This window comes from Oncorhynchus tshawytscha, linkage group LG10, assembly GCF_018296145.1.
Source record: "Oncorhynchus tshawytscha isolate Ot180627B linkage group LG10, Otsh_v2.0, whole genome shotgun sequence".
NCBI lineage: Eukaryota > Metazoa > Chordata > Actinopteri > Salmoniformes > Salmonidae > Oncorhynchus > Oncorhynchus tshawytscha.
In genome coordinates, this window is record NC_056438.1 from 61,578,084 (window position 1) to 61,604,559 (window position 26,476).

General features: G+C 42.2%; 1 protein-coding gene across 2 annotated transcripts in view; it reads left to right on the top strand.

Moving 5' to 3' along the window:
• Positions 1-2,968: 2,968 nt before the first annotated feature.
• Positions 2,969-26,476, top strand: part of LOC112260580 (phosphatase and actin regulator 1) — a 91,689-nt gene continuing 68,181 nt past the window's right edge. For both annotated transcript variants that reach the window (XM_024435807.2, XM_024435808.2), the window contains exon 1: positions 2,969-3,254. In XM_024435807.2, the coding sequence (XP_024291575.1) occupies positions 3,143-3,254 (112 nt within the window). In that variant the 5' untranslated portion in view covers positions 2,969-3,142. The remainder of the gene's footprint in view (positions 3,255-26,476) is intronic.

Here is a 26,476-nt window from a genome sequence, read left to right on the forward strand (position 1 = left end):
GAGGGTGGGATGTTACTTGCGTAACCACGGTTACTGTGTGCAGTGCCAAGAAGCTGGAGCCAGTGTCAGTTCATCTAAGTGGGACAGTCTCAGGTTGTTCCGACCCTCCTCCACCTTCTCACTTTTGTTGTCAAGATAAATCTGTTGATAGGGCACAGACCAATATTATGTGAAGAAACAGTCAGACCCCCATTACCACAATGACCCTGGAGCCACCCTGATGCTGAGATCAAAGACTAAACTTTGACCCAGCAACAAGACAGGAAATATGACCTATTTAGCTACACACACACACACACACACACATGCAGTGTGTTTATTCTACAATTTCATACAGTACATGTCATACAGTATGTGGGAGTTTATGTAGATATGAGAGAGAGAAAGTGCAGTACCAGTCAAATGTTTGGACACCTACTCATTCCAAAGTTTTTCTTTATTTTTACTATTTTCTACATTGTAGAATAATAGTGATGACATCAAAACTGTGAAATAACACATATGGAATCATGCGGTAACCAGAGAAGTGCTACACAAATCAAAATATATGTTATATTTTAGATTCTTCAAAGTAGCCACCCTTTGCCTTGATGATGAGGGGAGGCAGGTAGCCTAGTAGTTAGAGCGTTGGACTAGTAACCGAAAGATTGCTAGATCGAATCCCCGAGCTGACAAAGTAAAAATATGTCGTCCTACCCCTGAACAAGGCAGTTTAACCAACTGTACCAGGCTGTCATTGTAAATAAGAATTTGTTCCTAACTGACTTGCCAAGGTAAATAAAAATTACGGCTTTGCACATGCTTGGCATTCTCTCAACCAGCTTCATGAGGTAGTCACCTGGAATGCATTTCAATTAGCAGGTGTGCCTTGTTTAAAGTTAATTTGTGGAATTTCTTTCTTCTCAATGCACTTGAGCCAATCAGTTGTGTTGTGACAAGGTAGGGGTGGTATACAGAAGATAGGTAAAATACCAATCCATATTATGGTAAGAACAGCTCAAATAAGCAAAGAGGAATGACAGTCCATCATTACTTTAAGACATGAAGGTCAGACAATCTGAAAAATGTCAAGAACTTCAAAAGTTTCTTGCAGTTGCAAAAACCATCAAGCGCTATGATGAAACTGGCTCTCATGAGGTCTGCCACAGGAAAGTTACCTCTGCTGCAGAGGAGAAGTTTATTAGAGTTGACTGCACCTCAGATTGATTCAACCAATGTGCGCCTGCCCTGTACGATTGTTGTCGGATTATGCAGTCTGAATGGTTTTTACAATTGAGATGGGTTGGGATGAGTTGGACTGCAGAGTGCAGGAAAATCAGCCAACGAGTGCTCAGCATATGTGGTAACTCCTTCAAGACTGTTGGAAAAGCATTCCAGCTGAAGCTGGTTGAAAGAATGCCAAGGGTGTGCAAAGCAGTCATCAAGGCAAAGGGTGGCTACTTTGAAGAATCTCAAATATAAAATATAATTAGATTTGTTTAACACTTTTTTGGTTACTACATGATTCCATATGTGTTATTTCATAGTTTAGATTGTTTCACTATTATTCTACAATGTAGAAAACAGTAAAAATAAAGAAAACCCTTGAATGAGTAGGTGTGTCCAAACATTTGACTGGTACTGTATATCTGTAGCATTGTGGAAACATCGGTGTGTACATGAGCATAACAATCATGACTATGAAATGAATGCCTGTAGTTCTATGTACAGTATGTGTGTTTTACATTACCTGAGATTGCCATTTCCTCCAGCAGCACCCCAAAAGGTAGGAACTCCACTCTTTGTAGGATTATGCATTCTGAATGGTGTTAACAATGTAGGCAAACCTGTTGGTTAAGGCCCCATTAGGCACAGACGTCAATTCAAGGTCTATTCCAGGTTGGTTCAAAGTCATTTCAGTGTGGAAACAACGTTGATTCGACCAATGCGAGCCTGCCCAGATGGAGTCTACCCAATGTTTTAAAAGTTCTGAATCTGAATGAACAAACTCGTTCAAATCAGCTGTGGCTCGTAAAGGAAATTGTTTTTAGAAAACATTTAAATACAGCTTTTAATAAAATTAATATAATTTCCTCAACGATACATGTATAAAACTGAAAACAGTGAGGTGATGAGCCATCAAGTCAGGATAAAATGTACATGCAGGCAAATAAATTGTGTATCGATCACTACATTGAATAGCCTGTGTTCAGGCTTGAGTTCATACATAACTTTTGTAACACGTCCATACCGAACCAGTAGAGTTAGCAGACTGCGAGGCAGAGTTTGTTTACTTTTCTTACAGTAATTAGTTTGAAAAACCGTAAAGACTCCCTTACTGTCACAAAGCATTGAACGTTTCGCTCCAAAATTCGGTCATGGATAGAAGGGATCCAGCTTTTGTCAAATTATCTTAACAAGTATTTTTTTGTATTTTAGCTAACTCTAAACCTTTTCATAACCTGCTATGTTAATTATCCTGACCTGCTGCGTAAATTCTCCTATACGAAATGTCAAATCTGACGTTAATTTACCAAAAACTGGATCCTTTCTAGCCAGACCCCAAAATCCACTGAGGGGAAAGATATAGTCTAGTTTATAAGGACCTCTGGTGGTGTTAAAACATAGAACGTTTTCTCTTTCCTGAGCTCACACTTTCTTTGTTTTTTTCTTCATTTTCATTCCACTTTGCTGATACGTCCATAAAGGACCCAATATTTCTAATTTAATTCCACAAGATGGCGTTGGATAGGCTATTTTGAAAATGTAGTACGAATGTATTACACAATTTACAGTTATGTCTTTTGGTTTATCATAGTTTACATACATGAAGGGAAATAATGTTAATGTTCTCATAATGTTAGCTTTCATAGGCTTTCATATGCTAGTTCAATAACCTCGAATAAATGCACTGAATGGTCTGATGTTTCCATTATAGCGATTTTTCCCCCCCTCTGATATTCCATTCTCATTCCACTCTGCTGTTGGGTTATTAAGGAGCTCTGTAATAGCAGCTCCAAGCCTCGCTTCAAATCTCCCAGCATCTCCTTCTCCTGTTCTACCCTTTCTATTTATTTCTCTCCCCATCAATACCTTCCCGTGATCGGCCGTGGCTCTGTGTCTGTCCCAACACGCCAGTCGTCACTGGACGCTGCTCAAATTGATGGCGGCTTCTCCGGAAGACCATATAGACCGCCGGCGGATCAGGAGAGTCCGGTCCAAGAGCGATACCCCATACCTCGCCGAAGCAAGAGTCTCCTTCAACCTGCATACAGGTAGGTTTGTTCTCACGTGTGGCCATTGATTCTCGGAGCACCAAACCTTTATATTGTAAACTAACGGTTTTGTAAAATAGAATTAGATTTTATAGTTATTTTTACTGAGACAGCTCGATCTACACTAGTGCATATATAATGTGGACATTTGGATTTGCCTATTTTGCCATTTTGGACACATTTATCATATCGAATTGTTTGATTGGTGAATTGATCATTTGCTATTAGGCTATGTAAGAATAAGAAGAAGATGAATGGTCATTGTACAACGTGTGAGATTTTATTTCGTTAGAGAACGGCATTAGGTTCTCTAATTCATTTCAGTTACATAATAGAGGGAGCATTCGACTGACAATCGAGCCCCAGCGTGATCGTGTAGTCACCAGCAAGGTGTTCAGGATTATGCCGAAGATCCCTGACAGAGAGCAGATTGGTGTTGACTGTTAAAGCACCCGTTTATGTTAGATACATCCAAGTTATTATATACAGTGCAATATTATTGATATATTAGATGTTGATTATATTCCGTTTCTGGCTTGTGGGAAACGTACACAAATTGCTCCCCTCCGAGCGCCTAGGTGTATTGCATCTCTTGTTACCATGGTGACTTGGCATAATTTTCGGGCTGAGTCTGTTGTTAGCCCACGAGAGGCTTTCATATTTTTTTGCATTGTAATAGCATACAACTTCAACCAAATACAGCCACATGTAGCCTAGGCATCCGATCACATATCGCAGTTATTCGTAATTCGATGTCATGCAAAATATGGTCTATGCGATTGGATGATTACCATGATGAATTAGTTCAGAAATAAATAGCCTTGGAGCCTTTTGCATGGTTTTAGTTGGCATATAGTCCGCGCATCAGTTCAATAGTATTGCAGTGCTTCTGTCACCTGGCCGGAGCTGTCCACTGTGCTGTGGTGCTGAAACTGCTAGATAGCCCAAATTGCTTTGCGTACGTGGACAAACTTCAAATAACTTAAGGTAAAGTCTTTAAATGTTTTCTTTTCAGATCTTTTTTCTGTATTAATCTGCTACATTTTGTTTCACCGTTAATGTTATGGTCACACCCACACCATGAGTGATCTTCTGTGACTAAACTGCAGCATCAGTCCCTATGGTGTTTAGATGGACTTTACTGTGTTATTGATTAACAGTCAATATTGCACCGACTTGTAGTCCTTTGCATAGTTTCAGGAATAAATACTTTTCAGGCTATTGATGCATTCTGGAAATGTTTACTATCTTGTGTTTTGATTTGTCCAAACCATGGTTTTTTTGCTATCAACTGCAACTGCAATTTAAAGAGGACATTTGGAGCAGGTTACTTTCCCCCCAACTTTCTAAAACAGTGCTCCCAATCCTATCAGGTAGGCTAAATGCTGTCCGCAATTTTGTGTGCTGTATGGGTGTGCCTTGAGGGAGAGTGAGAGGGAGAGAGGGAGGTACAGAGGGAGGGAGTGGGGGAGGGAGGGAGAGCTAAAGAGTGAGAATGAGAAGAGAGAGAGAGGGTGGAATGATGGAGGAAGGGAGAAAGAGATGAAGAGAAAGAGGAAAGTGGTGATGAAGGGAGAGAGCAAAATGAAGGGAGTGAGAGAGAAACAGAGTAACAGAGACAGAGGGTTTACATGTGGTTTGAGGCCAGCAGGAGGGCAAGCAGAGCTTCTATGTGGAAACAAGGTCACCAAGTAATTTAGTCCAGATGAGCCCTGAGGTAACCTGGACCCAGTTCACACTGTCTGTTCTAATGAGCCAGTCACTCTGTGGCAGGTAGCATGCTGTGAGGGTTATGACTTTGCATGTCTGTCCTCTTTTTTGCCACCTTTTTGGGAGGTGGCTTTAGTGGAAAGGGGACAGAAGAATGGGGACCAGCACTTACAGGATTCATGGAATAGGAATGGAATGCTGCTGCCGGGTCGGAGTATGTGTTACTGTGAGTGTGTGTGACTGTGATTGTATGCTATCTGACCCCGTATTGTGAAGTGTGGTGTCTGCAGCAGACAGATTGTCATACAGTACACAGTAGCAGCATGCTTCAGGTCTATTCCATGAATCCTGTAAGTGCTGGTCCCCATTCTTCTGCTCCCTTTACACCAAGGTCACCTCCCAAAAGGTGGCAAAAGGAGGACAGACATGCAATCTGTCTGCGGCAGACACCACAGATCACAATACGGGTCAGATATCACCCAAAATCACAGTCCCACACACTCACACATACTCCGACCCACCACAACTCAGATATCTGAGGACAACAGACAAAACATTCAGAGTGGACAAGAGTTGAATTATCTGAGGACACAGTTCAAAAGGCAGACTATTGTCTGATTGGTTGATGGACATGTTTATCCAGTGTCAACATAATAAAGAGGCGTCAGGAACATAGACAGCTTGGAGAAATCAGTACGTGCAGTGCTAGTTGTACTCTGAACTGTTCACCATTTGTGCTGAAACTGTTGAAACATGTGGATTTCTGTTCTCCCAGTATCACATACAGTAGGCACCAACAGACATGATCGTCCTGTTCTTAGCTCCTAGACAACTTTGCAGTATTTTTCTTTTTTTGTGTGTTACATTTTACATTATTTGCTCAGATGAAAATAACTTTTGGATATTAGATCGGTGGTCACTTACCAGCATGTCGACCAGAAATGTGACTTCCCTTAATTGGATTCTTTGTTTGTACCGTCTGAGGCAATTACACTCATCCCAGGGGCTGCTCCAAGACACCGTCGATGGAGAAGAGGAATATGGAGTGTGGTTTTTGTCAGACTCAGGAGGCATACCGCTTCCAAGTATATTACTCGCTAATGTTCAGTCCCTAGACAATAAAGTAGATGAGCTCAGAGTGAGGATCTCCTTCCAGAGAGATATCAGGAACTGTAACATACTCTGTTTCACGGAATCATGTCTCTCTCCGGATATACTGTCCCCATCCATATAGCCAGTAGGGTTCTCCGTAGATGAATAAATAACTCTCCAGGAAAAAGAAAGGTGGAGGGAGGTGTATGTTTCATGATTCACTAATCATGGTGTGATTGTGGTAAAATATAGGAACTCAAGTCATTTTGTTCTCCCGATCTGGAATACCTCACCATCAAATGCCGACCGCATTACCACCCAAGATAATTTTCTTCGGTCATCTTCAAGGCCGTGTATATAATCCCTCAAGCCAACACCACGCCAGCTCTCGAGGAACTACACTGGACTTTGTGCAAACTGGAAACCACATATCCTGAGGCAACATTTATTGTAGCTGGGGATTTTAATAAAGCAAATCTGAGGAAAACGCTTACAAAGTTTTATGAACACATCTCCTGCGCTAATCGCTCATCAAGAACTCTTGACCATTGCAACTCCCCCTTCAGGAATGGCTACACGGCCCTCCCCCACACTCCCTTCAGCAAATCAGATCACACCTCCATTCTGCTCCTCCCCTCCTATAGGCAGTAACTTAAACAGGAAGTACTCGTGGTAAGGCTCGTTCAACATGGTCTGACCAATCAGAATCCAAGGCTTCAAGATTGTTTTGATCATGCAAACTGCGATGTGTTCTGGGTTGCCTCTGAGAATTGCATTGACATACACTTTATATACAAAAGTATATGGACACCCCTTCAATTTAGTAGATTCAGCTATTTCAGCCACACCCAAGCAAACTCCGTAGGCTAACATTGGCAGTAGAATGGTCTTACTGATGACCTCAGTGACTTTTCATCAAGTCGGTTCTTTAAATGTCTACCCTGCTAGAGCTGGCCCGGTCAACTGTAAGTGCTGTTATTGTGAATTGGAAACATCTAAGAGCAACAATGGCTCAGCCACAAAGTAGACCTCAAAATCATGATGTGCAATGCCAAGAGTTGGCTGGAGTGGTGTAAAGCTTTCCGCTGCTTTGGAGCAGTGGAAACGGGTTCTCTGGAGCGATGAATCCCGCTTCACCATCTGGCTCACCATCTGAATCTGGGTTAGGCAGGTGCCAGGAGAATGCTACCTGCCCCAATGCATAGTGCCATAGTGCCAACTGCAAAGCATGGTTCGTGCTAGGCCTCTTAGTTCCAGTGTACGCTACAGCATACAATTACATTCTAGACGATTCTGTGCTTTCAAGTTTGTGGCAACAGTTTGGGGAAGGCCCTTTACTCATTCAGCATGACAATGGCCACGTACACAAAGTGAGATCTATACAGAAATGGTTTGTCAAGATCAGTGTGGAAGAACTTGAATGGCCTGAACAGAGCCCTATCAAGAGACCTCAACACCATGTTTGGGATGAATTGGAACGCCGACTGCGTGCCAGGCCGAATCACCCAACATCAGTGGTCGACGTCACTAATGATCTTGTGGCTGAACGGAAGCAAGTCCCCGCAGCAATGTTCCAACATATATATTTTTCCACCCTTATTTAACCAGGTAGGCCAGTTGAGAACAAATTCTCATTTACAACTGCGACCTGGCCAAGATAAAGGAAAGCAGTGTGACAAAAACACAACACAGAGTTACACATGGGATAAACAAACGTACAGTCAATAACACAATAGAACAATCTATGTACAGTGTGTGCAAATGTAGAAAGATTAGGGAGGTAAGACAATAAATAGGCCATAGTGGCAAAATAAATACAATTTAGCATTAACACTGGAGTGATAGATATGCAAATGAGGATGTGCAGGTAGAGATACTGCGGTGCAAAAGAGCAAAAAATAAATAAATAACAATATGGGGATGAGGCAGTTGGGTGGGCTATTTACAGATGGACTGTGTACAGGTGCAGTTATCGGTAAGCTGCTCTGACAGCTGATGCTTAAAGTTAGTGAGGGAGATATACATCTCCAGCTTCAGTGATTTTTGCAATTTGTTCCAGTCATTGGCAGCAGAGAACTGGAAGGAAAAGCGGCCAAATGAGGTGTTGGCTTTGGTGATGACCAGTAAAATATACCTGCTGGAGCGCGTGCTACGGGTGGGTGCTGCTATGGTGACCAGTGAGCTGAAATAAGGTGGTACTTTACCTAGCAAATACTTATAGATGACCTGGAGCCAACGAGAGAATACATGTCGCAGTGGTGGGTAGTATATGGGGCTTTGGTGACAAAACGGATGGCACTGTGATAGACTACATCCAATTTGCTGATGAGAGTGTTGAAGTCTATTTTGTAAATGACATCGCCAAAGTCAAGGATTGGTAGTGTAGTCAGTTTTACGAGGGTATGTTTGGCAGCATGAGTGAAGGAGGCTTTGTTTCGAAATAGGAAGCCGATTCTAGATTTAATTTTGGATTGTAGATGCTTAATGTGAGTCTAGAAGGACAGTTTACAGTCTAACCAGACACCTAGGTATTTGTAGTTGTCCACATATTCTAAGTCAGAACCGTCCAGAGTAGTGATGCTAGTTGGGCGGGCGGATGCTGGCAGCAATCAGTTGAAAAGAATGCATTTAGTTTTACTAAACATCTAGTGGAAAGACTTTCCAGGGGAGGCAGCAAAGGGGGGACCAACTCCACTCCATATTAATGCACATGATTTTAGAATGAAATGTTCGATGAGCAGGTGTCCACATACTTTTGGTCATGTAGTGTGTACATTGACTCAGTGACTGAGTTTATCAGGAAGTGCACAGAGGATGTTGTTCCTCCTGTGACGATTAGAACTTATCCAAAACTTGGACAGACGGCAGCATTTGCACAAAACTGAAAGTGCGAACCACTGCATTTATGCACAGCAAGGTGACTGGAAACATGGACGAGTACAAACAGTCCAGCTATGGCCTCTGTAAGGTAATCAAACAGGCAAAACATAAGTACAGGGACAAAGTGGAGTCGCAATTCAATGGCTCATACACGAGACGTATGTGACAGGGACTCCAAAACATTGTCGCGGACACCGATGCCTTTCTCTTTGAAAAGCTAAACACTTTCTGCTTCGTGGGAAACACTGTGCTGCCGGGCACTGGCCACCGCCACTCGCCAGGCCTGTGAGCTCTCGTTCTCCTTGGCCGACGTGATAAAGACATTTTAGCGCGTTAAACCTTGCAAGGCTGCTGGCCCAGACATCATCCCTAGCCGCATCCTCAGAGCATACACAGACCAGCTGGCTGGAGTGTGAACAGACATATTCAATCTCTCCATATCCTAGTCTGTTGTCCCCAATTGCTTCAAGATAGCCACCATTGTTCTGTTACCCAAGAAAGCGAAGATAACTGAACTAAAATACTATCACCCCATATTACTCACTTCTCTCATCATGAAGTGCTTTGAGAGGCTAGTTAAGGAACATATCACCTCCACCTTAATCAACACCCTAGGCCCACTACAATTTGCTTACCGCCTAAAGAGATCCATGGATGACACAATCACCATCGCACTACACTGGCTTGTCCCATCTGGACAAGAAGCAGCTGATCGTGGACTTCAGGAGACAGCAGAGAGAGCACATCTCCATCCACATCAACTGGGCTGCAGTGGAGAGGGTGAAAAGCTTCAAGTTCCTCTGCGTTCACATCACTGACAACCTGAAATTGTCCATCCACACAGACAGTGTGACGAAGACGCCACTACAGCACCTCTTCAAACTGAGGAGGCTGAAGAAATTAGGCTTGGCCCCTAGACCTCACAAACTTCTACAGATGCACCATTGAGAACATCCTGTCGGGCTGTATCACCGCCTGGTACGGCAATTGCAGGACATCTAGAGCACCCAGTGTTACAGGAAGGCCAAGAAGATTATCAAGGACCTCAGCCACCTGAGCCGCAGCCTGTTCACCCTGCTACCATCTCAATGGTACATAGTTATTGAACACTGGTCACTTAAATAATGTTTACATACTGTTTTACCCACTTCATATGTATATACTGTAACTACTGCTGTACACACCTTTTCTATTCATATACTGTCTATATACACACCATCATATACATAGATATTTATATTCCAGACTCTGACATTGCTCGTTCTGATATTTCTTAATTCCTTTCTTTATGTTTTTGGAATTTGTGTGTATTGTTGTGTATTGTTAGGTATTACTGCACTATTGGAAGCATTTCACTGCACCCAAGATATGTATATATATTTAAATTGAACCTTTATTTAACTAGGCAAGTCAGTTAAGAACAAATTCTTATTTACATTTACGTTCTTTCGGGAACAGTGGGTTAACTGCCTTGTTCAGGAGCAGAACGACAGATTTTTACCTTGTCAGCTCGGGGATTCAATCCATCACCCTTCGGTTACTTGCCCAACGCTCTAACCACTAGGCTACCTGCCGCCACAAAAGCGGCAGGTACACAACCAGTAGAATTTGATTTGGAGATACAGTCTCTGCTGAGGGGCTAGCTCGGCCCTGCAAGCCTGTATTACCCAGCCAGGTCACCCATGATACAGGTCAGTATTCGATGTCTGAGGACGTCGGGAGATGACGTGGAAACCAGCCACTAGGGGCAACAGTTAGCAATAATACCTACAAGTATTATTATTTTTATTTTTATTTTTAACCCCTACCTTAACCATTCAGAGTTAATGCCTAACCTTAACCATTCAGAGTTAATGCCTAACCTTAACCATTCAGAGTTAATGCCTAACCTTAACCATTCAGAGTTAATGCCTAACCTTAACCATTCAGAGTTAATGCCTAACCTTAACCATTCAGAGTTAATGCCTAACCTTAACCATTCAGAGTTAATGCCTAACCATAACCATTCAGAGTTAATGCCTAACCGTAACCATTCAGAGTTAATGCCTAACCGTAACCATTCAGAGTTAATGCCTAACCTTAAGAATTTGGAGTTAATGCCTAAACTTAACCTTAGACACTTTGAAATGTTAACTTTTGGAACAACAGAAACCTGGATGGACATGAGACTGTGAGAGCTTGCAGATAGTACCATAGCATCCAATGACTTTATGATAGGAATCACCCTATAATGGAATCAGAGTTGAGTACAGTAAGGGGTGAGTATGACAAGACGTAGGTATATTGAATTGGCCTGTTTAGCGCCGTGTGGATAATTTGATTAGTCTCTTTGATTAGATTAACCTGAGCTGTGTCATACAGCTGGCTTTTCATCCTTAATCGAGGTGTTTGTTGTTGTTGGAAACAGCTGTTAAAATGAACCCTAGCTGTTGTCTCTCACCTCATGTTATGAAGCTCCCAGTGTGCACCTAGTGATACTGTACAATACCACAATGTAATCCTTTTGGAGGTTTTCTCAGAGCAGCTGGGGGGCCAGTCCAAAGGATGTACTGTATGTGTATGCAAGAATGCATGTGTGCATGCGTGTGTGTGCATGTGTGTGCGTGTGTGTGTGTGTGTGTGTGTGTGTGTGTGTGTGTGTGTGTGTGTGTATCCATCACTAATCTTTATATGGCTCTGCTTTGAGCTATTGGAACTACATCTGTAGACTTGTTCAACTCAAGGCACAGTGCAGTGAGGATTTCAATCAACAATCCCAACAGGAAATGACTACTAACCAAAGAAGCTGGGTGACACTTCCATAATACAGTACACTGTGCAGACAAACACAGGATGAATAGAATCCAGTCCCATCTGTACAGGATCCTTCCTGTATGGTAGACAGGAGTCAAAATCATTCAGGGAAGGTTTGGGTGAGAGCTGTGTGTGTGTGTCTGCATGCATATGTGCGTGCCTGCGTGTACATGTGGTGTATTTGCCATGCAGTGATGTGTGTGCAATGGTGTGTGTGTGTGTGTATGTGTGTACATGTGTGACGGTGTGTGTTGCCTGCTTGCTCGACCGTCTGCTGATACAGCAGCTCATTAGATGTATTTGTTTGTTTTTGTTTGCTCATCATTCAAGCACAACTCAACAACAGTCACATCTGTTATCTCCCTCTCACACACAGATACACAGGAACACAAACACACACATCCCTTCCCTATACACACTCCCCTCCATTTCTCCTCGTTCTCCTCGTATCATCCGACACTGGAGCCTTTGATCTGTGTGTGATTACATTTGATCTGTTTTTGGTTTAAATGTAATCACATCCTTGAAGATAGCTACACTCATTGTTGATCTGTCTCACACAGTATCTGGATGATCCTGTAATGTAGTGTATTGGTCTGTGATACACTGTACATTTTACAGGGGTGGGCTACATGCTGTGCAGTAGTTAGTTATCCTGTCCTGGGCAGGTGAATGCTGTGTGTGCAGACTGAGTCATGGGACAGGGGATGCTGATGGCTTTATCTCCACTACAGGACATGGGCTGAATATAAATAGCCTGTATGGGCTGGAGCCTGGGCTGGACTGGACTGGGCTGCATTGCAGGGGATGAAGGGTGTATTTGGTGCTCCCCCTGGCTGTGCTCCAGAAGAGTAACTGACACCCATATGGAGTTGGAGCCAGTTTAATACACACATAGTCCTACAGATACAAGTACATAACAGGCACACACCTGCATGTGATGTGTAGAAAGACACACCGGTGGAGGCTGGTGAGGGAAACGTGTTTCTATCCACTCCGTTCCAGCCATTACTATGAGCTCACCAGCCTCCACTGACTCACACGTACAGTACACACTCACAAACACACGCGCACACATGCCGTGTCACAATACCCCACGCAGTATACCAATTAACACACCTTCTCAGCACCAAACATTCTGACAGCCTCTTTACAATGTTACGGGATCATTCTTTCCCATTCCCAGCCGCCTAGTATCCTAGTGCAGTTGAGGTACTGAGTCCTCCATATTTCCCTCCCTCCCCCTCCTGCTCTCTGTAATCACTCCTGTCCTGGAGAGAACATTCAATATAGCCAGATGGATGGTGGTGGCGGCAGGGCAGGGCAGAGCCCATCCAATGCCACCCTGTAGGCGCAGGGCTCTATCTGCCTGTCTCGCCTGTGCCTTTCTGGGGGAAATGACAGTGTGTCAAAGGAAGCACCTCACACAGCAACCTGCCAGACCAGACCCACTCCCAGCCTTAATACAGGCTGTATTTCATCTCTATTTGAGTCTGTCTGTGGTCTGCCCCGGGTAGATCAACTGTATCTTCTCTACTTCATACACTGTGTGCCTGGTTTCTCTGACTGCCTCACTGCAAGTCTGGGTTTCATCTAGTAGTAATTGCATCCCTGATATGAGCATCTATTCCTTAACAGAGATGACAGTTTAAAACACTTAGTGTGTTGTGAAAATCTGTTATGAATGTATTGTGATATTATGAATGTATTGTAATTTTTTTTAAATTGCATAACTGCCTTAATTTTGCTGGATCCCAGGAAGAGTAGCTGCTGCCTTGGAAGCAGCTAATGGGGATCCATAATAATAAATACAAATTCCAAATTAACAAAGGCTCCAAAAACACCCAAATACCTTATTTTTAGAAACGGCAATGCGCTCAGTATATTGATGCAGGTCTTAAGATTTTTGTGTCTTTACAAACTTTATCCTCAACATTATATAGAATTTTGTTGGACTCGAGCGTTACTTTTTTGTGTGCTAGCAAGCTTGTACTTTCTCGTTTCTCATATCACCACAATGGGAATGAGAAATCTCTTTTATAACATGACATTTACATTAAAAAAAACTGAGATTTGGTTCATAAAAGCGAACGTGTCCTTTAAATGTAAAGCATGACACGTGAGCCTACGGAGTTGCATTTCACAGAGATCTCAAGCAACACACTTATTTATTCTCACAGTGATTCACGTTGACCAGCACCGGTTGTACCCTACTGTACCGTCACTCTGTGAATAAAACATTAATATCATATTGAAAATAGCTGTATAGCTGTGCTACACCGAGGCAACTAATGGTGCTACGATTCCTTTCAACTCTCAGAACCAACCATCCTACCAGGAAGTGTCCCATCATCCTCCACTTCAGATGAAAGAAGGAGACAGGCAGGTGTGAACCATGAAAGGCCTGGAGAGATTGCAAGATTGCTCTTCTCTCTCTCTGTCTGTCTGTCTGTCTCTCTGTCTCTCTCTGTCGCTCTCTCCCTCCTTTTTCTCCGGAAGTCTGGCAATGGCTCTAGCTGTAATGGGCATTCCATGTGCCCCTCCTTGTGAAAAAATGCTTTCAGCAAAAGCTCTCCAAGCTAGGGAAAGCTGCGTGACGATGCGGTTATTGATCATATTTATAGTCAGTGTGGCAGAACGTTGGAAAGGGGAAGGGGAAAGAGGGGTGGGGGGATAGGATGGGTTGAGGCACTGAATCCCAATGACAGCTCCACCACTGCCAAAAGCCAATATGCTGCCTGGAGGAGGGAGGAGGTGGAGGATGTTTACTGTGGTACAGTGCAGTGTCTCTTTTCCTACACAGCCTGTTTTATTTTATCCAATCTGAGGAAGGCCCGGTGGAGCACAGTTCGTTTATATCTGTTTGAGTTGGTGACAGGCAGGCAGCATTGTTGTGAAACAATGCGGAGAGGATGGCATAAAAGCTTGTTGGTAGTATCACACTACAGTTCCCACTGTGCACCACCAGCACTAGTTCTTTATCACATTTCTGCTGACTGGCAGAGGAGAGATCTGAGATAGAACTCTCAAAATGCAATGCTATTGTACAGTAGTAACCTTGGACTTCATTAAGTCAAAGCTACACTTCAGCATTTATATACACAGTATACATATGGATAAGAAGCCATTGTCAAATTGCTTAATCATTTTGTACAGGTATAGTACTCTCACAGGTCGATGCTTCCACATTTTAGAATAAGACATGTGTGCATGAAAAATGAGACAGACGCTGTCTTGTCTGAACCATGACACTGGTACCAATTCCACATTTAGTACAACTAATTTCCCCCAAAAAGTAGATTCCAGATGTGTTTTCATTGGGGCAGAAATAGAGCAGCCAATGAGAATTGGCCAAATTTGACATGGTGGTTTGTGCGGCTACAGACAGATCATAACGGGAAATAATGTACCCACTATTCAGAGTGACAGTTATGTAAGTCTACATTAAGCCTAGCCAGTAGGCTATGGAAGGAGGAAATGGGTGGGTGGAGTAAGAGGAAAGAGAGGTTGGATTAAGTGCCTAATATTATATTCATTTTTGTATATAATGCTCTTCCTGGAGCAATGTATGAATCAGGGGAGGCAGTATACTGATCTGGAATTCCACACACGTACACTACTACTTCACTCCCACCATGCAAGGTTAAATTGCTTCATGCATTACATTGTGTTGCCAAAGCTGCATCAGCATTCAATTGGGAGCGGTTACAGCCGTCTTCCTCCCCCCTCTCTCTTACCCCCTCCGCGTCTCCACCCTTTTCACTGTTTCCATGTTCTCCCTGGGACCGGAGTCCTGTCACATTAGCATAATTGTTGTTGGGACTTGCTGGCGTGCTCTGTCGCCAGCGAACTCCTGGGTGTAAGCAGTTACATAAAGCAATGCTACCCGCCCATGAGATCCAGAGCAGAGCTGCGTGTACAGTGTATAATCTTCTACTGAGTCATCACAGGCCAGAGGGAATGACTGAGCTCTGATGAGAACCAGCAATCCATTCACAAAATGAGGGAGAGAGAGAGGAAAAGAGGGAAAGAGTGAAAGAGAGAGAGAGGTGAAGTATACAACAGGGAAAGCAGCGGCAGCTAGAGTGTTACAAATTAAAGATTTATAGATACACCGGAGGGAGAGTGATAGAAAGGAGATATGGGAAGAGGGAGACGGAGAGAGAGAGAGAAAAATACAGTGATGACAACAGAGGGAGTAGTAGAGTTACAAATTACAGATGAGAGAGAGAGAGAGAGAGAAGAGAGAGAGAGAGAGACCTTGCTACCTCTTATACACCTCCCAGCAGGCCATCATGTGCCAAGCTGCTGCCAGCTTACCTGTGAGTGTTGTTGCCGTGCTCAGCTCAGCAACAACTTGTCTCAGTGCCCATAGCAACGGTACGCTGAGAACAGATGCAGAAAGGAAGCACAGCAGAGGAGGCTGGTGGGAGGAGCTATAGGAGGATAGGCTCATTGTAACTTCTGGAATGGAATAATTGGAACGGTATCAAACAAATCCAACATATGGAAACCATGTTTGACTCCATTCCATTAATGCCATTCCAGCCATTCCAATAAGCCTGTCCTCTTAAAGCTCCTCCCACCAGCCTCCACTGAAGCACAGTCTATCTAGAGGAACATCAAACTCACAAGTACAGGTTTGACATACTGTTTATTTGGATATCAAACTCTATAGGCCTCATTCTAGAAGAATATCAGTCACAGATTTCAACCTCACAGAGCAAAGATTTTGAATTCTAGCTATCATTCACTGCATATCGTATGACAACAAAGCTTGTATTGGACTGAGAAAAATACATTTTTGATACTTCAAAGAGCTGCACAGATCCTACATCTCCTCACTGAGACCTGACTGTAGGGTTTACACTTCATCACACCTGAATTAGGATTGAAACATTTCCCTCTCCCTTGTATGACCTTGCTTCATTACTCTAGCTATGTACTCACACACACCCCTCACATATGAACGCACACACACCCACCCCTGTGCTGTAGCCACACACACACACACACACACACACACACACACACACACACACACACACACACACACACACACACACACACACACACACCCTTGCTCCTCAGTTTTTAAAGCGATGTTCATTTTCTCCAAAAGCTGCTGTGTGTCTGTCACCATCTTTCACCCAACCCGCAGTGCTATTTCATCATTAGCACACTGTTGGAAAAATCAGAAACCGTGGGATTCGGCACTGACTCTGCTGCAGCAGCAGCCTACTCTATAGGCAGGCGAATAAAGGGATGGGGAGGGGATAGGTTGAATATACTACTACACTGCATTAATATCAGTGGCGGTCAGTGCCGTTTATGATGAGGGAGGACATTTCTTTTTCATGAGCATGGCGTTTCATTCTTATTCCATTCACCCAGTTCAACGTAACATCTATAGGTTTAGGCTACTACATGATACTCTCATTTTCCATATACCCATCATGAGGTTGCTACAACCTAGACTATTAATTTAAGTTTACAACGTAGGTGCACAGGTCGAGAGAAAAATGTGAGATCACAGACAGTGGCACATTCAATACCGCCTTGCACACTCTTGCCAGCATCTTGCCTGTCTATAGCGTAGTCATTGGTCCAACAGTTGCAAATGAGAGTTTCTATTGTATTTTTATCCCAATTTAATTTGCTTCCGTTAAAGAAACGTTTTTCAACAGAATTGGTGGAATGAATACACCCCTGATCACGCATAAACACAGTTCACTTTCATAGCAGCCCACATTGTATTCCTTCTCATCTCTATGCAGCTCCTCCTCTCACCTTGTCTCTTTGTCTGTGGACTTCAATGAACAACACATCAGCTGTATGTGACCAAGTGAAAAAACCTTTCAAAGCCAAACCATATCATAACCACTACACACAGCCTACATCGTTGTCACAATATTAGCTAAAGTAACGTCCCAGTCAACATAGCTAATAGAACTAATGAATTAGTAAACCCGCTACAATCATGCAGTAATGTTGCAGTGTATAGTCAGTAAGCAGTTACCCCGGAGGGCCCCAGTGGCAATAAATTAGTTAAACCAAAAGCTTACCTTGACTTGGAAGAGTTCCAGTGTTGTGTTGTGTTGGATAGTCATAGCCAGCTAGCTAACATAGCATCCCTCTGTTTGAGACGGGTGTAACTAAACTAGCCAGCTGCATTTGCTAGCTAAGTAAGTGAACCTGAAAGTGAAAAAAATGACACTCTTTCTCTCTCTTGCTTCTCCTTCATTTTTGAAGAAAATAATTTGTTGAAAACTGTTCAACTATTGTCTTTCTCTCTCTTTGAGTCAACTACTCACATTTTATGCACTGCAGTGCTTGCTAGCTGTAGCTTATGCTTTCAGTACTAGATTCATTCTCTGATCCTTTGATTGGTTGGACAACATGTCAGTTCATGCTGCAAGAGCTCTGATAGGTTGGAGGACGTCCTCCGGAAGTTGTCATAATGACCGTGTACGTCTATGGAAGGGGGTGAGAACCAAGAGCCTCCTAGATGTTGTATTGAAGTTAATGTACAAAGAGGAGGATGGAAGCTAGCTGTCCTCCAGCTACACCTGACATGGTTCCACCTGTCACTAGAGGGCGGCATCCTAGAGACATGAATGACACATTTACTCATTATGATTTCCCTTTTAAAAGAGGTGTGTTTTCTGTTGTCCTTTGCTGAAGCTGGAATTAATTGTGTGCCATGTGCGTTTGTCTCCTGAGTGAGTTTTCTAGACTTAGTGTTTGTTGTTCTTCCAGTGATCCTTCTGTTAGCATTTCTCAGTAAAGTATTATGTTTATCCTTAACCACTGATTCCTCGTCTTGTCACGGCCGTTAAAAGGACTGGACCAAGGTGCAGCGTGGTAAACGTATATTTTCTCTTTTATTCAAAATGACGCCGACAAAACAATAAACAATACAAAACAAACCATGAAGTTTAAGGCTATGTGCCATCAAACTTCCCACAAACACAGGTGGGAAAAGGGGTACCTAAGTATGGTTCCCAATCAGAGACAATGATAGACAGCCGTCCCTGATTGAGAACCATACCCGGCCAAAACCTAGAAATAGAAAATCATAGAAACACAAAACATAGAATGCCCACCCCAATTCACGCCCTGACCAAACCAAAATAGACCCATAAAAAGGATCTCTAAGGTCAGGGCGTGACACGTCTGGTCACCTGAGTCCAACCTCACCATGTCACAACACCATGTTTCTACCCTACAAAGTGCTGTTGAGGCTACTGTAGACCTTCATTGCAAAACCGTGTTTTAATCAATTATTTGGTGACGTGACTATATTTAGTGTAGTTTTATCTAAAAACGGATAACTTTTTCAATGTTTTACTATTTTTATTTTTATGAAATTCACTGAGGAGGATTGTCCTCCCCTTCATCCTCTAAGCAATCTCCACTGATATGTAGTAGCTCTGTTTATTGCAGCAACCAGTGGAATTAAATACGTAGCAAAGTAAACTCCCTTGGGGAAGTTTGTATGGCACTTAAAGTTATTTGGGTCGTTCCATTACTCATTTTCAAATGAATCCTTTTAGAAACGACCAATGTGAACTATATTGTTCCTGGCTGTGCAAACCATGCAACTGAGTTTGACCCGTGTCTCCACCGGGGACTGCTGTACTGTACTCTCATAGACTCTCCATAAGCACCGAAGGGCATTGGTTTAACAGCGTCATAAAGATGATTTAAAAGGGAGGGTAGTGTGTTATATCTCCAAGCAGTTTAGAGAAGTGACCAATGATAGGCTTTGTTTTTTGTTTTTAATGATGAGTCTTTTTTTTTGCACTATCATTCTTATTTGCATACCAGTTTGTTCAACACTCTTTCACTTGGTCCTTCTAAGGACAAGAGGGAAAGTCTATGTGTCCATGTGTTTAGTGTAGAGACCAGTGTGTTCTAAATTATGTTGTTGTTGGGACTGCACTCAGATGCCCAAAATATGCCCAAAAAATGCCCAAAATAGTAAAAGCATCTCAATAAGATGGTAATTTTTTGACATGAGCATTTTTGCTTGGGTGAATATCACTTTTTACCATTAACAAAGCCATTGGACTATTGAATTTTAGATTGAGTAATTCATTTTTACCATTATTATTGTTTGTTTTCCCCTCCATCAATAGCTCTAGCTATATATCATCATGTCAGTGTACAGATGTAAGATCTTAATCTGAGCCAGTTTAATACAGCAGGAAAATAATCCTGCTTCAACCTGGAATGTGAATTATTATGTGGATCATAATTAATGGACATTTTTGTGAAAATCAAGTCTGAAATTTAATAGTGGAAATTACAAACTTCAGAAGCTTTTTTAAACCTAAAATACACGACAAGTTTGCATTGCAGGAATGTTCTCCTGCAACAAGGTGATCAAATTAAGATCATACACTAGCTTTTTAGTGCTTGAGTTCCTTTGTGAAATATTAATGCTTTTTACATTCCACATCTCCAGTGAGGTTTCATGGCCAAGAGCAACTGAACGTACTGAAGGAGGTGGCCTGATTGGTGTTAAATCATCAAACACACACTGGTCAGAAGAGGCTTCAGTGACTGGGAGGTGGAAAACTATACTTGCAGCCTCCAGACCTGTTTCTGCTGTCTTGCCAACTAACTCCTATGGTCACTGCAACCAAAGTAAGACAGCACAGACATATCTGGGACCAGACTATTTGGCACCCTACAGTTCTTGAGAGACTTGGAGCTGTTATCTCCCACCACAGAAGAAACTGGTCGAGTTCCTGCCAGACCAGATGTGAAGGCGTTGTATTGCATCACCAATTGTTGCGTGCCACATCATCGACTGTGCTGTCGGGTATCAGATTTCAATATCATATGATGTGGTTAGCTGATATGTTAAGTACCTATCCAGGCTTTGTAAGATCTGGTATGCGTCGGCAATGTAGTCAGGCAGGGACTCGACCTGAGTATTCTCTCATTTATTCAAAAGGGCTTGGTCCAGTTGTAGCACATAATGTATCACTGCTGCTCTCTGGTGGAGTGCAATGCTTCTGCAACTGCAGTAGAATGAAAATGCATGTGCCTCTGGGTTCTAACATGCAGTTACTGGACCGCTATTCACTAAACCCAAGGAAAAGGGTCACAATGGCAATGAATATTTAAAGGACATTCGGCGATTGAAACATACATTTTTGGACTTCTAAATCAATTATGTATAGACATTGATTCTTTAGAATATAACCTACAAATGCCTCATTAACTTAGTATAATTGTTTAACCCATAGAGATCGTTAGAGGATGCAAAATGTTATCTGTCTTATTATGGATCTGTCCTATATCTGTAAGAACATGGGCAGCGCCCGAGAGAGGAAGGCGAACAGATAGCCGAGAAATCTGTCCATGTTAACCAGGTACATAATTATTAAGCAGTTGAGGAGTTTTTGTATGAGGGCAATGAGAGCGGGACTAATTTGGTCAAGATAAACTTGAATTGTTATTTTGATACCTGAGGCTTATTTGATCTAATATAAGTTTCATAATGCTTAGGTTGTTACGAGTGTACTGATATGAGTTTGATGCATGTGACATCCCAGGCAACTTTTATATTAAAAGACACTTCATATCGGAGTTGTCCCTGTTGAAATTCTAGACGGTCTATTCATATTCATGAGGCATATCATCTCACTTTCCATTGAAACAGGTGATTGACATCAACACGATTCATCGAATACATATCGATTTTTCAAATAACGAGATTATCCGGCGATCCAAAGAGAGTAATAGGTGGGAGCCTGACAGCCCACTGTTCCGCTCTGTGGACAATGAATCCCATTGTTAGAGCGGAAACATAAGTATCTCATCAACGTCATTATATCCATACACTGTATCTCTGGCAGCGCCATTGAGGCCATCTCCAAGTTGAAGTGGTCAATTTTCTTCTTCGACTACTTCTATGAGTTGGTAAACAAACTGAAAGAGCGCATACTGCCACCTGGAGTGTGTTGTTGGAACAGGTATAAAGTCAAGGTTGGCAATTTACTGCCATCTGCAGCTATCGAATGTTTGCTCAATAGCATAATCATTGGCTGACCCCTCCTGATGATGGAATTTCGGGATCCTTCCTCAACCCATAGGAAGTCCTACCCAGTTGACTACTTAAAAATGGTGAAAGTCCTTGATGGCGCTGCCCATGCTAAAACAGGCTTTTGGGCACTAGAGTCCTCTATCTACTATACAGTTGAAGTCAGAAGTTTACATACACCTTAACAAAATACATTTTCACAATTCCTGACATTTAATCCTAGTAAAAATACCAGGTCTTAGGTCAGTTAGGATCGCCACTTTATTTTAAGAACGTGAAATGTCAGAAAAATAGTAGAGAGAATAATTTATTTCAGCTTTAATTTCTTTCATCACATTCCCAGTGGGTCAGAAGTTTACATAGACTCAATTAGTATTTGGTAGCATTGCCTTTAAATTGTTAAACTTGGGTCAAACGTTTCGGGTAGCTTTCCACAAGCTTCCCACAATAAGTTTGCTGAATTTTGGCCCATTCCTCCTGACAGAGCTGGTGTAACTGAGCCAGATTTGTAGGCCTCCTTGCTCGCACATGCTTTTTCAGTTCTGCCCACAAATTTTCTATAGGTTTGAGGTCAGAGCTTTGTAATGGCCACTCCAACACCTTGACTTTGTTGTCCTTAAGCCCTTTTGCCACAACTTTGGAAGTATGCTTGGGGTCATTGTCCATTTGGAAGACACATTTGCGACCAAGCTTTAACTTCCTGACTGATGTTGCTTCAATATATCCAAATAATTTTCCTGCCTCATGATGCCATCTATTTTGTGAAGTGCACCAGTCCCTCCTGCAACAAAGAACCCCCACAGCATGATGCTGCCACCCCCGTGCTTCGCGGTTGGGATGGTGTTCTTCGGCTTGCAAACCTCCCCCTTTTTCCTCCAAACATAATGATGGTCATTATGGCCAAACAGTTCTATTTTTGTTTCATCAGACCAGAGGACATTTCTCCAAAAAGTAAGATCTTTGTCCCCATGTGCAGTTGCAAACCGTAGCCTAGCTTTTTTGTAGCGGTTTTGGAGCAGTGGCTTATTCCTTGCTGAGCGGCCTTTCAGGTTATGTCGATATAGGACTCGTTTTACTGTGGATATAGATACTTTTGTACCTGTTTCCTCCAGCATCTTCACAAGGTCCTTTGCTGTTGTACTGGGATTGATTTGATATTTTCGCACCAAAGTAGGTTAATCTCTAGGAGGCAGAACGTGTCTCCTTCCTGAGCGGTATGACGGCTGCGTGGTCCCATGGTGTTGTACAGATGAACATGGTACCTTCAGGCATTTGGAAGTTGCTCCCAAGGATGAACCAGACTTGTGGAGGTCTACAATTTTCTTCTGAGGTCTTGGCTGATTTCTTTTGATTTTCCCATGATGTCAAGCAAAGGACTTGACATACATCCACAGGTACACCTCCAATTGACTCAAATGATGTCAATTAGCCTATCAGAAACTTCTAAAGCCATGACATAATTTTCTGGAATTTTCCAAGCTGTTTAAAGGCACAGTCAACTTAGTGTATGTAAACTTCTGACCCACTGGAATTGTGATACAGGGAATTATTAGTGAAATAATCTGCATGTAAACAATTGTTGGAAAAAGGACTTGTGTCATGCACAAAGTAGATGTCCTAACCGACTTGCCAAAACTAGTTTGTTATCAAGAAATTTGTGGAGTGGTTGAAAAATTAGTTTTAATGACTCCAACGTATTTGTATGTAAACTTCAGACTTCAACTGTAAATGGTCTGACCCCAGCAAACCCAACATATAATCTCTTTGTAATCTATTTTAATGTAATCGTAAACAAACCCTGTATTGTGGTGGAAATTCTAACCAAGTGAGTGAGACTTTGTCATTTCTTCAAACAATCGTCTTTATTTAATAAGAATTGCAATAATGAAGCTGGTCGACCCCACACTCTTGAGTGTGAGGCCGAAAGTTCACAATACAGAAAAAAACAGAGGTCCTATATAGCAGACCTAAAAATGCTTAGTCATGGCTGGTACCACCCCTCCCCGGCAGATCAGGGCATCATGATCTACCTTGTGTTCGTCTTGTGGTTATGTGCACCAGTGTTATTTATCACCCCCCGGCTTAGTTTCTCAAAAGCAAAGATGATTAGAAACAAATAGGTATTTGTTCTACTCCTCAGGTCATCTCTATCTCCTTGACTATACTCACAGACTATCAATATTCAACAAAGCAGGTAAATACATACTTTTTCCTGTACAGCATAGCTTCAAAACATGGTTAAAACTATCATTTTGATATCACGTCTTGCATCCATAGCTCGGTCTATGAATTTGAAAGTGGATACATTTCTCCAGCCCCATCCCTCAGCTGTTTGCCAAATCTGTGGGAGGGTGTCTGCTTTGTTGATGTTTGAACTGCATATTGCTGCTTTAAACGCCCACACCAGTAGAAATCCACTTTTTCGAGCTGAAAGACCATGGATGGAGCTTGATGTTGCACAAGGATTCAAGTCATAAAGTCATAGTTTTCATCAAAGTATGATATATTTGGGCTTGAAGTGATCAATCTGAACTGCCCACTTCATGCAAATCCTTGTGAATCCAGTGTCTTTTCCTATGAGATGACATACACATTATTTTCAGCCTATGTTTTGTTTCAAGCCTGGGTTTTATTTGAATGTTACCACCTAACATTGTTTATTAATCAGAAACAGCTGAAAAGTTATACCTCTTTGTGCCTGAGATGAGAAGCCTTGTGTCCACTTGGCCCCCTCACCCATGGAGCAAATAAAATAGGGGGTGCAAACTTATGTTTTTGGATCTCCACTTTTTTTTACCAAAAAATTATCATAATCCATTGGATCATTTGTACATTTTCACTAATTTTTGAGCTAGTCTGGATAAAATAAAATGAAATAAATATAAAAATATGTATAAATGTATATATATGGCCATTTTATAAATGGTATAATTGCATGGTATGATAGCATTTTGCAAACCCACTCGCCACAAGATGAATGGTTTTGACCACTAAAGTTTTTCTTCACTACACACTCCAATGCTTTGATTGGTATAATGTAAGATTGAAACCACAAGTGTCTATCCAGATAATGAAAAGACCCCAGTGAAAGACAATTCAATGAACTTATAGTTACATGTAATTTGTGGCGTGAATGATCATTGTAGCCTATCATTTCACTTCCCCTGTGAGAACCATGAGCATGGGCTGACTTGGCTTTGCTGTATCGCAGCCGAAGCCTGCCACCAGCCTACCAAAGGTCGCACCGTGTCCATTACAATGAAGGAAAATGCATATCAGCTATCTTTCAATAGTTATCCATATTACCAGAGCTTCATCTTATTCTTTCCAACTATTTCTATGGCGGATTCATGGCCGCAATTTAATAACAATAAATGGCGAAGTCAAAGGCCATCTGTGGCAAAGTTTTCCCTAAATCAATGCTTATGACAAATCCAGCTCCAGAATCGTCCATAGAGGCAACTGGCTAATCTTTTGAATAAGGTGTAGTAAAACAAAAACAGTAACACAGATAACGTAAGCTAGCTAGATAAGGTTAGCAAGATAGCTAGCTAGCTATACTATCCATGTTTCATGAGCTGAAATACAAAAGAAATCACACATGTCTGATACGCACGAAAAGCTTACTTATCTCAAATGTTGTGCACAAATTTGTTTACATCCCTGTTAGGGAGCTTTTCCCCTTTGCCAAGATAATCCATCTTGGCAAAGGGTGGCATATCAAGAAGCTGATTAAACAGCATGATCATTACACAGGTGCACCTTGTGCTGGGGACAATAAAAGACCACTTTAAAATGTGCAGTTTTGTCACACAGCACAATGCCACAGCTGTCTCAAGTTTTGAGGGAGCGTGCAATTGGCATGCTGACTGCAGGAATGTCCAGCAGAGCTGTTGCTAGAGAATTGAATGTTAATTTCTCTACCATAAGCCGAGTTTGGCAGTACGTCCAACTGGCTTCATAGCCACATGTAACGACGACAGCCCAGGACCTCCACATCCGGATTCTTCACCTGCAGGATCATCTGAGACCTGAAACCCTGACAGCTGAAACTGAAGAGTATTTCTGTCTGTAATAAAGCCATTTTGTGAGGGAAAACGAATTCTGACTGGCTGGGCCGGGCTCCCCAGTGGCGGTGCCTCTGCCCATTCATGTGAAATCCATAGATTTCCTTCTATGAACTGTAACTCAGTACAATTGCTGAAATTGTTGCATGTTGCATTTATTTTTTGTTCAGTATATATACAGTACATAGATAAGGTTAGATAAAGTTAGCATGATAGCTGTCAGTTCCCTATTTGTTGATGTTTATCAACTCCACATGGAAATTCCCACAACCAATTCATGAATTGGCTTGGTCATTCTTCGGAGGTAGAACCTAAATGTGCATTTCATCCCAGGACAGGAAATTACATCGAAATAGTGGCATAAACTTCCTCTGGGAGGTCCTTTAAAATCCCTAAAGGGATTCTTGGGGATTTTGGCAGTGGAGGCCTTTATCTACTTCCCCAGAGTCAGATGAACTCGTGGATAAAATGTTGATGTCTCTGTGTCCAGTATGAAGGAAGGAAGAGGTAGTTTCGCTAGCATGTGGAATTGTTTTAAGATGGTCATACCAAAGATCATTTAGCTATTTGATTTTTAATTTTAGAACCCCTTTAGGTTTAATTTATAAAACAATTATTTGGTG